The sequence below is a fragment of the Procambarus clarkii genome, chromosome 81 (genome assembly GCF_040958095.1).
Source record: "Procambarus clarkii isolate CNS0578487 chromosome 81, FALCON_Pclarkii_2.0, whole genome shotgun sequence".
NCBI classification, from domain to species: Eukaryota; Metazoa; Arthropoda; class Malacostraca; order Decapoda; family Cambaridae; genus Procambarus; species Procambarus clarkii.
Genome location: NC_091230.1, coordinates 24,477,305 through 24,492,304, shown reverse-complemented (window position 1 = coordinate 24,492,304; position 15,000 = coordinate 24,477,305). Strand labels below are relative to the sequence as shown.

Genomic DNA, 15,000 nt, shown 5'->3' with positions numbered 1-15,000 from the left:
TATAGATTGATTCGAGTGTAATTAGAGTGATAAATTGAAGTATTGACAAAACAGAGTTTAACAAGCTTTGAAAAACACTGACACATCCGCGCGCGCGTACGTACACACACACACACACACACACACACACACACACACACACACACACACACACACACACACACACACACACACACACACACACACACACTAGTGGAGCAGCTAACGTAGTCCCGATATACAAGAAAGGGGATAGACAGGAGGCACTGAACTACAGGCCAGTGTCCCTAACCTGCATACCATGCAAGCTGATGGAGAAGATTGTGCGAAAAAAACTAGTGGAGCACCTGGAGCGAAGGATCTTTGTAACACAGCATCAACATGGGTTCAGGGATGGCAGGTCCTGCTTTACAGGGTTACTTGAATTCTACGACCAGGCAACAAAAATAAGGCAAGAAAGAGAAGGGTGGGCAGACTGCATATTTTTGGATTGTCAGAAAGCCTTTGATACAGTGCCACACAAGAGGTTAGTGCGAAAGTTGGAGATGCAGGCTGGAGTGAGAGGGAAGGTACTCCGGTGGAGAGAGGAGTACCTAAGCAACAGGAGACAACGAGTCTGTGTGAAGGGTGAGGTCTCAGATTGGCGAGACGTCACAAGTGGAGTCCCGCAGGGGTCAGTCCTTGGACCTATACTGTTTCTGGTATATGTAAATGATCTCCCAGAGGGTATAGATTCGTTCCTCTCAATGTTTGCCGACGATGCAAAAATTATGAGGAGGATTGAAACAGAGGATGATAGTAGGAGGCTACAAGATGACCTAGATAGACTGAATGAATGGTCCAACAAATGGCTGTTGAAGTTCAACCCGAGTAAATGCAAAGTAATGAAACTAGGCAGTGGAAACAAGAGGCCAGACACAGGATACAGAATAGGAGATGAAGTACTTAATGAAAAAGACAGAGAGAGAAAGATCTAGGAGTTGATATCACACCAAACCTGTCTCCTGAAGCCCACATAAAGAGAATAACGTCTGCGGCATATGCGAGGCTAGCTAACATCAGAACGGCGTTCAGGAACCTGTGCAAGGAATCATTCAGAATCTTGTACACCACATATGTAAGACCAATCCTGGAGTATGCGGCCCCAGCATGGAGCCCATACCTTGTCAAGCACAAGACGAAGCTGGAAAAAGTCCAAAGGTATGCTACTAGACTAGTCCCAGAACTAAGAGGCATGAGTTATGAGAAAAGGCTGCGGGAAATGCACCTTACGACACTGGAAGACAGAAGAGTAAGGGGGACATGATCACAACCTACAAAATCCTCAGGGGAATCGACCGGGTAAACAAGGATGAACTATTCAACACTGGAGGGACGCGAACAAGGGGGCACAGGTGGAAGCTGAGTACCCAAATGAGCCACAGAGACGTTAGAAAGAACTTTTTCAGTGTCAGAGTAGTTAGTAAATGGAATGCACTAGGAAGTGATGTGGTGGAGGCTGACTCCATACACAGTTTCAAATGTAGATATGATAGAGCCCAGTAGGCTCAGGAATCTGTACACCAGTTGATTGACGGTTGAGAGGCGGGACCAAAGAGCCAAAGCTCAACCCCCGCAAGCACAATTAGGTGAGTACACCCACACACACACACACACACACACACACACACACACACACACACACACACACACACACACACACACACACACACACACACACACACACACACAAACACACACACAGGTGGCTACGATCAGCAACACCTCGTACATACTTTTCAGCCCATATATATATATATATATATATATATATATATATATATATATATATATATATATATGCTGTGGAAGTCCTATGAAGGAAAATGAATGTCATCGTACATAGATTGTGAAATAATCCAAGAAGATATAGTCAAACTGCGGAGTTCGATAAATGCCAATTGGAATTCAATACCATCAATTGCAGGAGCTCAAATTGGAGGGAAGTAACAGGCTGTGGGGCTCAGTACAAGGACTATAATGTTTCTCATTCATGTCAGTGAATGAGAAACTGAGGATTCTACATCTGAGGAAGTAGAATCCTTCCCCCTTTGTTCATATTGACTCTTAATTCCTAAACTGATGAGACCAACCCCCGAAAAGAAGATGATTGGAAAATTGTCCTTGTAGAACGTATCTTTTGTAAATGTGTAAGTTTACATATTACACATCAAATGGAATACAATATTGCATTTACATTTCAGGATGTTATACACTGTGTATGCTACACCAATACTTAACTATCTAACCTCGGAAACCCCTCGCTTTAACGAGGCCTAACTACAGAAAGTTGGGGTTTTGAGAGGTTTTGAGGAAAGAGGTTTGGTGCAAGACTAAACCACGATGCCTCAAACATGTATAAGGGACCACTGGCGAAACCGCTACATCTTTCAACAATCATGAAAACATTGTTTGCATTAATTTTTTTTTGTTTAGCTCTGAAGCTCGTTTATAACAATACCAAACTTGGAGTTTTAACGTTGCGACGCACGCAAACTGCTTATTAAATGTCAACAGAGCCACTGTACTCAACTATTGGTGCTTGCGGGGGGTTGAGCTCTGGCTCTTTGGTTCCTGTGATTAACGACAAATGTAAAGTTTTCGTAAATATTTGATGACTCCTCGCCATAGTCATTTTGAGATTATAGGACTAACTACTAGGGAAAAACAAGTGGACATTTAATCTAACATTAGAACGATATAAAAAAGGAGATGATGCATAATCAAAATATATTATATAAATGGAATACACACACACACACACACACACACACACACACACACACACACACACATACACACACACACACACACACACACACACACACACACACACACACATACACACACACATATACACACACACACTCTCTCTCTCTCTCTCTCTCTCTCTCTCTCTCTCTCTCTCTCTCTCTCTCTCTCTCTCTCTCTCTCTCTCTCTCTCTCTCTGTCTCTCATGCGCACAAACCTGCACGCACGCACTATTCTCCGCTAGCACTTTTGATAAATAATATGATTCAACATGGCTAAAGACCTTTCGTAAATGCCACCATCTGGCTGAAGCCTTGACTGTGCCTTTTTAAAACCCTATATTATATTGCTATACTTTATTTGACTACAGCCGTATATCCAAGTATAAATACACAAAATTATCTATAATTCTATATCTTAAAGTTATTATATTTCTACTCTCAATATTTTGTTCTCTGTCCTATTGTATTTAGTCATTTTATTTGTATTTATTGTATTTAGTTATTTTGGGAGAAGTTTTAAGGTGATGGTCGCGCCCTCTGATGGCAGCTTTTACTCACACTATAATAACGAAGCCCTTGAAGGGTTCACTGGCATAATACCTTAAACAATGGCCTTGTTGCAAATTGGAAATATAATTGGAAATTCTTTTTTATATTCATATTAAGTATCTGGGGAGAATTTCTTAATTAATTACATAAATAATTCATACGCTTGGAAACTAACTCTCTCTCTCTCTCTCTCTCTCTCTCTCTCTCTCTCTCTCTCTCTCTCTCTCTCTCTCTCTCTCTCTCTCTCTCTCTCTCTCTCTCTCTCTCTCTCTCATGAAACGAATCATTCGAAATCAATCAGAAAACAAGACAGAAATTACTTCAAGAATTCAATAAACAAATGTGAATTATTATGCTTTAAAGTACATCATCAATTCAAAAACATTGCGTTTTGATCTTAGACATTTGAAAGATCCTAAGTATTGTCAAGAAAGCGAGAGTTCCGGGCTTAAAGAGCTCAAGCAGGCGTTATTGTGTCAGAAACGGATTGGTATTGGTTTAAAAACACAGGAGAATGCCATTCGTTACCAGAAAAGAATGGATTTCTCGATTTAAAGTTTTGGAAGGGTAATATATTTTTTAGGGAAAAGTTATTTTATTTTTTACGATTTTGCAATTGATATTTAAATTTTTCCTGCAGTAATAGCTCGCTATTCTTGTTTTATTGAAAGAGATATTGGCATATTCTTTATTGCTTGCAGGCAGTTGTATTACTAAGGCTGAGATATCGTGAGGTAGGCAGGTGTTATTAGTGCAGCTGCCAGCGTCAGTACCCCAGAGGCAGGTGTTGTTAGTGCAGCTGCCAGCGTCAGTACCCCAGAGGCAGGTGTTATTAGTGCAGCTGCCAGCGTCAGTACCCCAGAGGCAGGTGTTGTTAGTGCAGCTGCCAGCGTCAGTACCCCAGAGGCAGGTGTTATTAGTGCAGCTGCCAGCATCAGTACCCCAGAGGCAGGTGTTATTAGTGCAGCTGCCAGCGTCAGTACCCCAGAGGCAGGTGTTATTAGTGCAGCTGCCAGCGTCAGTACCCCAGAGGCAGGTGTTATTAGTGCAGCTGCCAGCGTCAGTACCCCAGAGGCAGCTGTTATTAGTGCAGCTGCCAGCGTCAGTACCCCAGAGACAGGTGTTATTAGTGCAGCTGCCAGCGTCAGTACCCCAGAGGCAGCTGTTGCTAGTGCAGCTGCCAGTGTCAGTACCCTAGAGGCAGCTGTTATTAGTGCAGCTGCCAGCGTCAGTACCCCAGAGGCAGGTGTTGCTAGTACAGCTGCCAGCGTCAGTACCCCAAAGGCAGGTGTTATTAGTGCAGCTGCCAGCGTCAGTACCCCAGAGACAGGTGTTATTAGTGCAGCTGCCAGCGTCAGTACCCCAGAGACAGGTGTTGTTAGTGCAGCTGCCAGCGTCAGTACCCCAGAGGCAGCTGTTATTAGTGCAGCTGCCAGCGTCAGTACCCCAGATACAGCTGTTGCTAGTGCAGCTGCCAGCGTCAGTACCCCAGAGACAGCTGTTGCTAGTGCAGCTGCCAGCGTCAGTACCCTAGAGGCAGCTGTTGCTAGTGCAGCTGCCAGCGTCAGTACCCCAGAGACAGGTGTTGTTAGTGCAGCTGCCAGCGTCAGTACCCCAGAGACAGGTGTTGTTAGTGCAGCTGCCAGCGTCAGTACCCCAGAGGCAGCTGTTATTAGTGCAGCTGCCAGCGTCAGTACCCCAGATACAGCTGTTGCTAGTGCAGCTGCCAGCGTCAGTACCCCAGAGACAGCTGTTGCTAGTGCAGCTGCCAGCGTTAGTACCCCAGAGACAGCTGTTGCTAGTGCAGCTGCCAGCGTCAGTACCCCAGAGACAGCTGTTGCTAGTGCAGCTGCCAGCGTTAGTACCCCAGAGACAGCTGTTGCTAGTGCAGCTGCCAGCGTCAGTACCCCAGAGACAGCTGTTGCTAGTGCAGCTGCCAGCGTCAGTACCCCAGAGGCAGTTGTTGCTAGTACAGCTGCCAGCGTCAGTACCCCAGAGGCAGGTGTTATTAGTACAGCTGCCAGCGTCAGTACCCAGAGGCAGCTGTTGTTAGTGCAGCTGCCAGCGTCAGTACCCCAGAGGCAGCTGTTGTTAGTGCAGCTGCCAGCGTCAGTACCCCAGAGGCAGTTGTTGCTAGTACAGCTGCCAGCGTCAGTACCCCAGAGACAGCTGTTGCTAGTACAGCTGCCAGCGTCAGTACCCCAGAGGCAGGTGTTGCTAGTACAGCTGCCAGCGTCAGTACCCCAGAGGCAGCTGTTGCTAGTACAGCTGCCAGCGTCAGTACCCCAGAGACAGTTGTTGCTAGTGCAGCTGCCAGCGTCAGTACCCCAGAGACAGTTGTTGCTAGTGCAGCTGCCAGCGTCAGTACCCCAGAGGCAGCTGTTGCTACTGCAGCTGCCAGCGTCAGTACTCCAGAGGCAGCTGTTGCTACTGCAGCTGCCAGCGTCAGTACCCCAGAGGCAGGTGTTGCTACTGCAGCTGCCAGCGTCAGTACCCAGAGACAGGTGTTATTAGTACAGTTGCCAGCGTCAGTACCCCAGAGGCAGCTGTTAGTACAGCTGCCAGCGTCAGTACCCTAGAGGCAGGTGTTGCTAGTACAGCTGCCAGCGTCAGTACCCCAGGGGTAGCTGTTGCTAGTACAGCTGCCAGTGTCAGTACCCCAGGGGCAGCTGTTGCTACTGCAGCTGCCAGTGTCAGTACCCCAGAGACAGGTGTTGTTAGTGCAGCTGCCAGCGTCAGTACCCCAGAGACAGGTGTTGTTAGTGCAGCTGCCAGCGTCAGTAACTCACCGATGTTGCCCCTCTGGACACGTCATTGACGGAACACTTGCATCTCACTTCCGATCTTTCAATGCATCTCAACCCAGCACCGGAAATAGACGAAGTGATTCACCTCACTTCAAACTATATATCAAAACGACACCCTAAAATCTGATTACGGGCTCACCATAGCCCGTGCTACATGGACACCTCGTCCTGAGTAGCTAAATCTTTAACAACATAACAACTATAATCTGAGAATAATTAAGAGCTTGCCTGATTTTGTCACTTAATTAGTAAGAGAGAGAGAGCTGGTACCCTAATTCCTTCCAAATTAAACGAATTCCGGAAGCTGCAATAGTTACAACTTTGACTTAACTGCTAGTAAATTATCAGGTAATTGTTCAGTGCCAACGGGATGTTTAAACTGTAGTGTCTGGCACGCAGTTGTATGTATTTTGTTGACTTGTTTTGTAATTTGCGGTTCGACTTTTTTTTGGGGGGGAGGGAGTTAGAGAATTATCGAGGGAAAAGCGCCAAGCCACTACGACTATATAGCGCTGAGAAGGGGTCAGGATAAGGATTTGGGATGGGACGGAGGGAAGGAATGGTGCCCAACCACTTAGACGGTCGGGGATTGAACGCAGGCCTGCATGAAGCGAGACCGTTTAAGGAGGCAGAGATGGCTGACACTTGAGCACTACGGTTTACCATTGACTATTTTTTTTCCTCCTGTGCCCTTTTCTTTTGTTATCTAGTTGTAATATTGTATATGTTCTTGTGCTTTAAATACCTTTATTGCGTCATTCTTTTAAAGATGAACTTCCGGGTTGTTAAGTCCTTATGTTCATGGTTTGTGGTGATGTTAAGTCCTTATGTTCATGGTTTGTGGTGATGTTAAGTCCTTATGTTCATGGTTTGTGGTGATGTTAAGTCCTTATTTTCATGGTTTGTGGTGATGTTAAGTCCTTATGTTCATGGTTTGTGGTGATGTTAAGTCCTTATGTTCATGGTTTGTGGTGATGTTAAGTCCTTCCCCAATCTATCCATCCCCCCTTCTCTGTCTCTCTGTCTCTGTCTGTCTGTCTCTCTCTCTCTCTCTCTCTCTCTCTCTCTCTCTCTCTCTCTCTCTCTCTCTCTCTCTCTCTCTCTCTCTCTCTCTCTCTCTCTCTCTCTCTCTCCCTGAAAGATGTGTTACACATCTTTTGATGTGTAACACATCAAAAAGTCAACACCAGCAATCAACCGCCAATTAATGCACAACTATATTCTACCCACTTCAAGACTCCGCACCAATATAGAAGCATCAAGAGGAAGTATGGGCCAATATACCCTCTCCAGTTACTTCCATTCTTATGCTCTCATTACCAATTAATGCCCATAGTTTCGTGTTCTGTCTTGGGATTATCACAAGTTTGTTCACCTCATCCAAAACTGTTGTACCATATCACCTCACCCAAACGCGAGTATAAGTATGGACTTATTTTGCGTGTTTGCAGGTTACAGTTGTGTGTGTGTGTGTAAACTAAAGTCTTTGAAAATGTAATAAGTTATTACGAAACGCGATCAGACGTCGCGTCAGACTCGAAATATAAATGAATTTTGGAGAATTGATTTTTCAATTACCATCGACAGTAAAAAGAAACATAAGAAATATTGAGAAAATTCGTGTTAGAATGATTAATATTACCTTTTCGGTCATATTTAACAACATATTACAATATATCTGATATTGATTCATTTCATACAACGTTAATATTAAATATTTAAAGGGACTTTATACTTTTATTGAGGTTTTCATGAGTCGGGGAAGTTAATGTATGTTCGCCATTATGTATTCGTTCTGCTTTTCAAACTGTATAAAGTATTTCTGGACAGTTTGTGAAGCTTTTAGTAAATATTGGAATATATTTTAGGCTGATGGCTATCCACTGCACGGCATTGATTGTTCATTAGTTATGCTCGGAATGACACAATTACGCATAACTAAATCACGTGATTAATTATTCTTGCCGAGATAAATATGTTTAATTGCATAGTTACATATATATATATATATATATATATATATATATATATATATATATATATATATATATATATATATATATATATATATATGTATATGTGTGTGTGTGTGTGTGTGTGTGTAAATCACGAAAATAAACACGTGATTAAAAATGTGACAGTGTCAGACCACGGAGGAAAATTGAAACAGGAATTTCCTTAAGTACTTTCGTATATTAATACATCTTCAGAAGGAGTCGGAAAGGCGGGGTTCAAGAACTAATAGCTCGGTTCTGTAGGTACAAATAGTGAATACACGTGCGTTTGTGCACGCAGATGCCACATCTGCGTGCACAAACGCACGTGTGCTCAGTACAATGGAGGAAAGAACGAATCGGGCAGACATGATAACGACGTACAAAATACTAAAGGGTAATTGCCAACATAATTATAGAAGCATAGTTCCAAGTGAGGACCAGCCAAACGAGGAGACATAATTGGAAACTGGCAACACAGATGAGTCACAGAGATGTCAACAAAATATATTTCTTAGAGTCGTAAACCTTCGGGACGGATTAGATAGAGGCAAATTCGAGACACAGTTTTAATTATAAGATAATAAATGAGAGAAGAGAAACAGGAGCAATAAACTACTACCATCTGACAACCGGGTCCCAAGAGCAGGAGCTCGACCTTGCAAGCACCAACAAGCGAGTTCACAGAAGACGAAAAAAGACACTTCTCGAGCCTTACAACTGCACTTAACGTCCAATTTCATTTACACACTTTTACACAGATTTACAACGTGTGGCATCGAAGGGGCTCCAGTGTTTAATTCCCCCCCCCCCCTGACCCACTGCCGTCCGGCACTATCGTATTTTCTTGGAAATTGGTTCAGCTTCGCTTCTCCGAAACCCAGTTTGGCTTTGTCATTTCGGCGACGTCAGGAATGTACAGTGGAAGGCAGCCACGGACACACTTCACCTGTGTTGGTTCCAGGCGACTATAGTGTGCTTGCTATTGTCCGGTCGGCCAGTCGGGCAACCTAGCGATCTGGACCCGGATTCACGAAGCAGTTACCCAAGCACTTGCGAACCTGTAACCACTTTTTCTCAATCTTTAGCGGCTTTGTTTACAATTATTAAACAGTTAATGAGCTCCGAAGCACCAGGAGGCTGTTTATAACAATGACAACAGTTGATTGGGAAGTTTTCATGCTTGTAAACTGTTTAATAAATGTAACCAAAGCCGGAAAAGATTGAGGAAAGATGTACACGTTCGTAAGTACTTGCGTAACTGCTTCGTGAATCTGGCCTCATGTCTGCCTGTTCATCAACAATTGAGACATATCTTTCTAGCCATCATTCAGTATGCTGTCAATCGCTCAATTAGCCAGCTCGTCAGTCACCTAGTTATTCAGCCAGTTAGGCAACTAACCACTCCGTCACTCGCACAGCAAGTCAGTCGGACAGTTAGTTATTCAGTCAGAATATATTTGTCAGTCAGTCATTGACGCTTAACGACCATGTCAAACATTTAAGGGTTCAGTGTCACCATTACATTAACTTTAACCATCAACAGTGCCACTCATCTTCACTATAACCCATCAACAGTGCCACTCACTTTCACTATAACCCATCAACAGTGCCACTCATCTTCGCTATAACCCATCAACAGTGCCACTCATCTTCGCTATAACCCATCAACAGTGCCACTCATCTTCGCTATAACCCATCAACAGTGCCACTCGTCTTCACTATAACCCATCAACAGTGCCACTCACTTTCACTATAACCCATCAACAGTGCCACTCACTTTCACTATAACCCATCAACAGTGCCACTCACTTTCACTATAACCCATCAACAGTGCCACTCACTTTCACTATAACCCATCAACACATAGTTCTAGAAGGTCTAAGGAACTGGAACACGGGACTCCAGGAGATATAAGGAACTGGAACACGTGACTCCAGGAGGTATTAGGAACTGGAACACGTGACTCCAGGAGGTATTAGGAACTGGAACACGTGACTCCAGGAGGTATTAGGAACTGGAACACGGGACTCCAGGAGATATAAGGAACTGGAACTCGTGACTCCAGGAGGTATTAGGAACTGGAACACGTGACTCCAGGAGGTATTAGGAACTGGAACACGGGACTCCAGGAGATATAAGGAACTGGAACTCGTGACTCCAGGAGGTATTAGGAACTGGAACACGTGACTCCAGGAGGTATTAGGAACTGGAACACGTGACTCCAGGAGATATAAGGAACTAAAACACGTGACTCCAGGAGGTATTAGGAACTGGAACACGTGACTCCAGGAGGTATTAGGAACTGGAACACAGGACTCCAGGAGGTATATGGAACCGGACCATTGGTACACATGCATCCTTACATAGCATCTGAGCCCCCCGGCCTCTTGGACACGTATGTCATGATCTGTCTCGAAGAATTGGGTTGCAGGCTTATTGATACTGCATGGGGGCCAGGCCAGGAGCCAGGCCAAGGGCCAAGCCAAGGGCCAAGCCAAGAGCCAGGCCAAGGGCCAAGCCAAGGGCCAAGCCAAGGGCCAAGCCAAGGGCCAGGCTCGAAGGGCTGCCAGTTCCCCGTTTCAGCGCCTCAGCACGGTGGTCCAGAGGGGGAGGAATCGCTTCCTGTATCTTCGATTCTTGTTCGGAATCTTGAGCAAGTTTTCGGAGATTCGGAAAATTCCTCTCCATATTTTTTGTCTTTCAACACTAGTAATTGAACTAACTCTGTGTCTCTGTCTATGTCTCCCTCTCTCTCTCTCTCTCTCTCTCTCTCTCTCTCTCTCTCTCTCTCTCTCTCTCTCTCTCTCTCTCTCTCTCTCTCTCTCTCTCTCTCTCTCTCTCATATATATATATATATATATATATAACAACAGACCAGCTCCATATTTACACCGTCAACACCAGGGATGAGCAAATCGTTTCGCCGAGTCAAACACTTCGTGTCCTACCAGGCTACAGTGCCAGCACTATAGAGTACAGTGCTAGCCGTGAAGAGTACAGTGTCAGCTCTATAGAGTACAGTGCCAGTCGTGAAGAGTACAGTGCCAGCTCTATAGAGTACAGTGCCAGCCGTGAAGAGTACAGTGCCAGCTCTATAGAGTACAGTGCCAGCCGTGAAGAGTACAGTGCCAGCACTATAGAGTACAGTGCCAGTCGTGAAGAGTACAGTGCCAGCTCCATAAAGGCGCTCAGGCAGTACAATTCAAACACAACCCCTGCACTGTACCTGCACCATACAACTTCTGCGACATAATTTTTGTTTAACACTATACCGGAGCCATCGTCTCCCTCACAACAGTGCCTCATAATCAAACAATAATATTTCACTCACAACTACACACTTATCACTGCAGTGTTAACATAGCGACAACATAGCAGCACTATAGGAGCACCATACTAGCAACATACCAGCACTATAGGAGCACTATACTAGCAACATACCAGCACTATACTCACTATACACCCTCCACCATACAACAGGCGAGGACTAATATAATCCATCACATCATATTTACCAGACCAACCCCGGGGGTTAAATTATGGTGTCCAGGCCAACACTGGCTTGCTTGTGTCCAGGGGTGACCACCACACTACCACACTGCCTCTACCACACTACCACACTGCCTCTACCACACTACCACACTGCCTCTACCACACTACCACACTGCCTCTACCACACTACCACACTGCCTCTACCACACTACCACACTGCCTCTACCACACTACCACACTGCCTCTACCACACTACCACACTGCCTCTACCACACTACCACACTGCCTCTACCACACTACCACACTGCCTCTACCACACTACCACACTGCCTCCACCACACTACCACACTGCCTCCACCACACTACCACACTGCCTCTACCACACTACCACACTGCCTCTACCACACTGCCTCCACCACACTACCACACTGCCTCCACCACACTACCACACTGCCTCTACCACACTGCCTCCACCACACTACCACACTGCCTCTACCACACTACCACACTGCCTCCACCACACTACCACACTGCCTCTACCACACTGCCTCCACCACACTACCACACTACCACACTGCCTCTACCACACTGCCTCCACCACACTATCACACTGCCTCCACCACACTACCCCTCTACCACACTACCACACTGCCTCTACCACACTACCACACTGCCTGCACCACACTACCCCACTACCACGCTGCCTCTACCACACTACCACACTGCCTCCACCACACTACCACACTGCCTATACCACACTACCACACTGCCTCTACCACACTACCACACTACCACACTGCCTCTACCACACTACCACACTACCACACTGCCTCTACCACACTACCACACTACCTCTACCACACTACCACACTGCCTCTACCACACTACCACACTGCCTCTACCACACTACCACACTGCCTCTACCACACTACCACACTACCACACTGCCTCTACCACACTACCACACTGCCTGCACCACACTACCCCACTACCACGCTGCCTCTACCACACTACCACACTGCCTCCACCACACTACCACACTGCCTATACCACACTACCACACTGCCTCTACCACACTACCACACTACCACACTCCCTCTACCACACTACCACACTGCCTCTACCACACTACCACACTACCACACTGCCTCTACCACACTACCACACTACCTCTACCACACTACCACACTGCCTCTACCACACTACCACACTGCCTCTACCACACTACCACACTGCCTCTACCACACTACCACACTACCACACTGCCTCTACCACACTACCACACTACCACACTGCCTCTACCACACTACCACACTACCTCTACCACAATACCACACTGCCTCTACCACACTACCACACTACCTCTACCACACTACCACACTGCCTTTACCACACTACCACACTGCCTCTACCACACTACCACACTGCCTCCACCACACTACCACACTGCCTCTACCACACTACCACACTGCCTTTACCACACTACCACACTGCCTCTACCACACTACCACACTGCCTCTACCACACTACCACACTGCCTCTACCACACTACCACACTGCCTCTGCCACACTACCACACTGCCTCTACCACACTAACACACTCCCTCTACCACACTGCCTCCACCACACTACCACACTGCCTCTACCACACTACCACACTGCCTCCACACTACCACACCGCCTCCAACACACTACCACACTGCCTCCACCACACTACCACACTGCCCCCACCACACTACGCTTCACCCATACGATTTACACCAACACACGTCCTTGAAACCACTACATAATGGAACCACCCTCGATACCACTATCAACACCATCACCACCACCATCACCACTACAAACACCACCACCATCACCACCATCACCACTACCAACGCCCTACACTTCCCAGGCTAAGCCCCGGCCATATTCCCTCCCTATCTTATCTAAGCGTAACCTAATTACTATCATTTTACTCCATATATTGCTGTTATAACCTTCGCCAGCCTGCCCCACCATTCCACTGTGGGGAGTGCCACCATACATCTGCTATCGTACCATCATGGGAAGTACTCCCATTCCCTTCCAACCATACCACTGTTGGATGAGTTTACAATGCCACTGATTAATGGGTTTTCACAATCACAATACCATACTGCTGATGAATGCCTTCCCCATGAGACTGTTATCATGATTATACAGGATATCCTCCCATGATATCAAAGCATCCCATGCCTACCATACCTCTAGAACATTACCATAATTCTGGTAGAATATAGTGTCATGATAGCTGATCCATCAGCCAATAAATACCGTTCAAAATAAATCAAAATGTTGATAGCATTTGGCTTGAAATGTATATATACCAGCCATGTCTATTTACTTGGACTGGCCGGTAGAGTGACGGCCTGGCGTCTTGTAAGGTTTGAGTTCGATTCCCGATAGTCCAGGTGGTTGATTAGCGTTCTTTTTTTTTATTTGAAACGTTGATGGCGCGCACCTCATCAATTCGGACTATGCAGCAAGTTGAGTTTATTAGGCTCTATTATTGTCTATTGTTGCTATCATGATGTGAATGTTGCTATCATGATGTGAATGTTGCTATCATGATGTGAATGTTGCTATCATGATGTGAATGTTGCTATCATGATGTGAATGTTGCTATCATGATGTGAATGTTGCTATCATGATGTGAATGTTGCTATCACCTGTTATTACACACTTTCTGTATTATAACCACAACCAGTTTACCACAGCTTGTTTATATGGCACTTTGGAAGGAAGATGAGAAAGAGTTGAGAAATGAGGCCGGATGGACCTGTGCACCAGCCACTTGGACTATCGGGGATCGAACGCCGACCCTGCAAAATGCAAGGCCGTCGCTCTGACAACCTGACCAAGTGGGTTATACCTCAGTTCAACGGTTGTCATGATAACCGCCATGAGCATGATCTGATAACACTATTGCATTCATCATTCAAACTTCCTCCTGTCACCATCACTGAAGATACCAACACCATGTCCACCACTACCACCATCACTACCACCATCAACTCCACCACCACCACTACCACCATCACTACCACCATCACTACCACCATCACTACCACCATCACTACCACCATCACTACCACCATCACTACCACCACTACCACCATCACTACCACCATCACCACCACCACCACCACCACTACCACCATCACTACCACCATCACTACCACCATCACTACCACCATCACCACCACCACCACCACCACTACCACCATCACTACCACCATCACCACCACCACCACCACCACTACCACCATCACTACCACCATCACTACCACCATCACCACCACCACCACCACCACTACCACCATCACTACCACCATCACTACCACCATCACTACCACCATC

The 15,000-nt window shown here is 46.0% G+C and overlaps 1 protein-coding gene across 1 annotated transcript in view; it reads left to right on the top strand.

Moving 5' to 3' along the window:
* The window catches only part of LOC138358096 (pneumococcal serine-rich repeat protein-like), a 39,937-nt gene that overhangs the window by 14,744 nt on the left and 10,193 nt on the right, over nt 1-15,000 (top strand). The window contains exon 2 of the mRNA XM_069315575.1: nt 4,059-5,303. Within this exon, the coding sequence (XP_069171676.1) occupies nt 4,059-5,303 (1,245 nt within the window). The remainder of the gene's footprint in view (nt 1-4,058; nt 5,304-15,000) is intronic.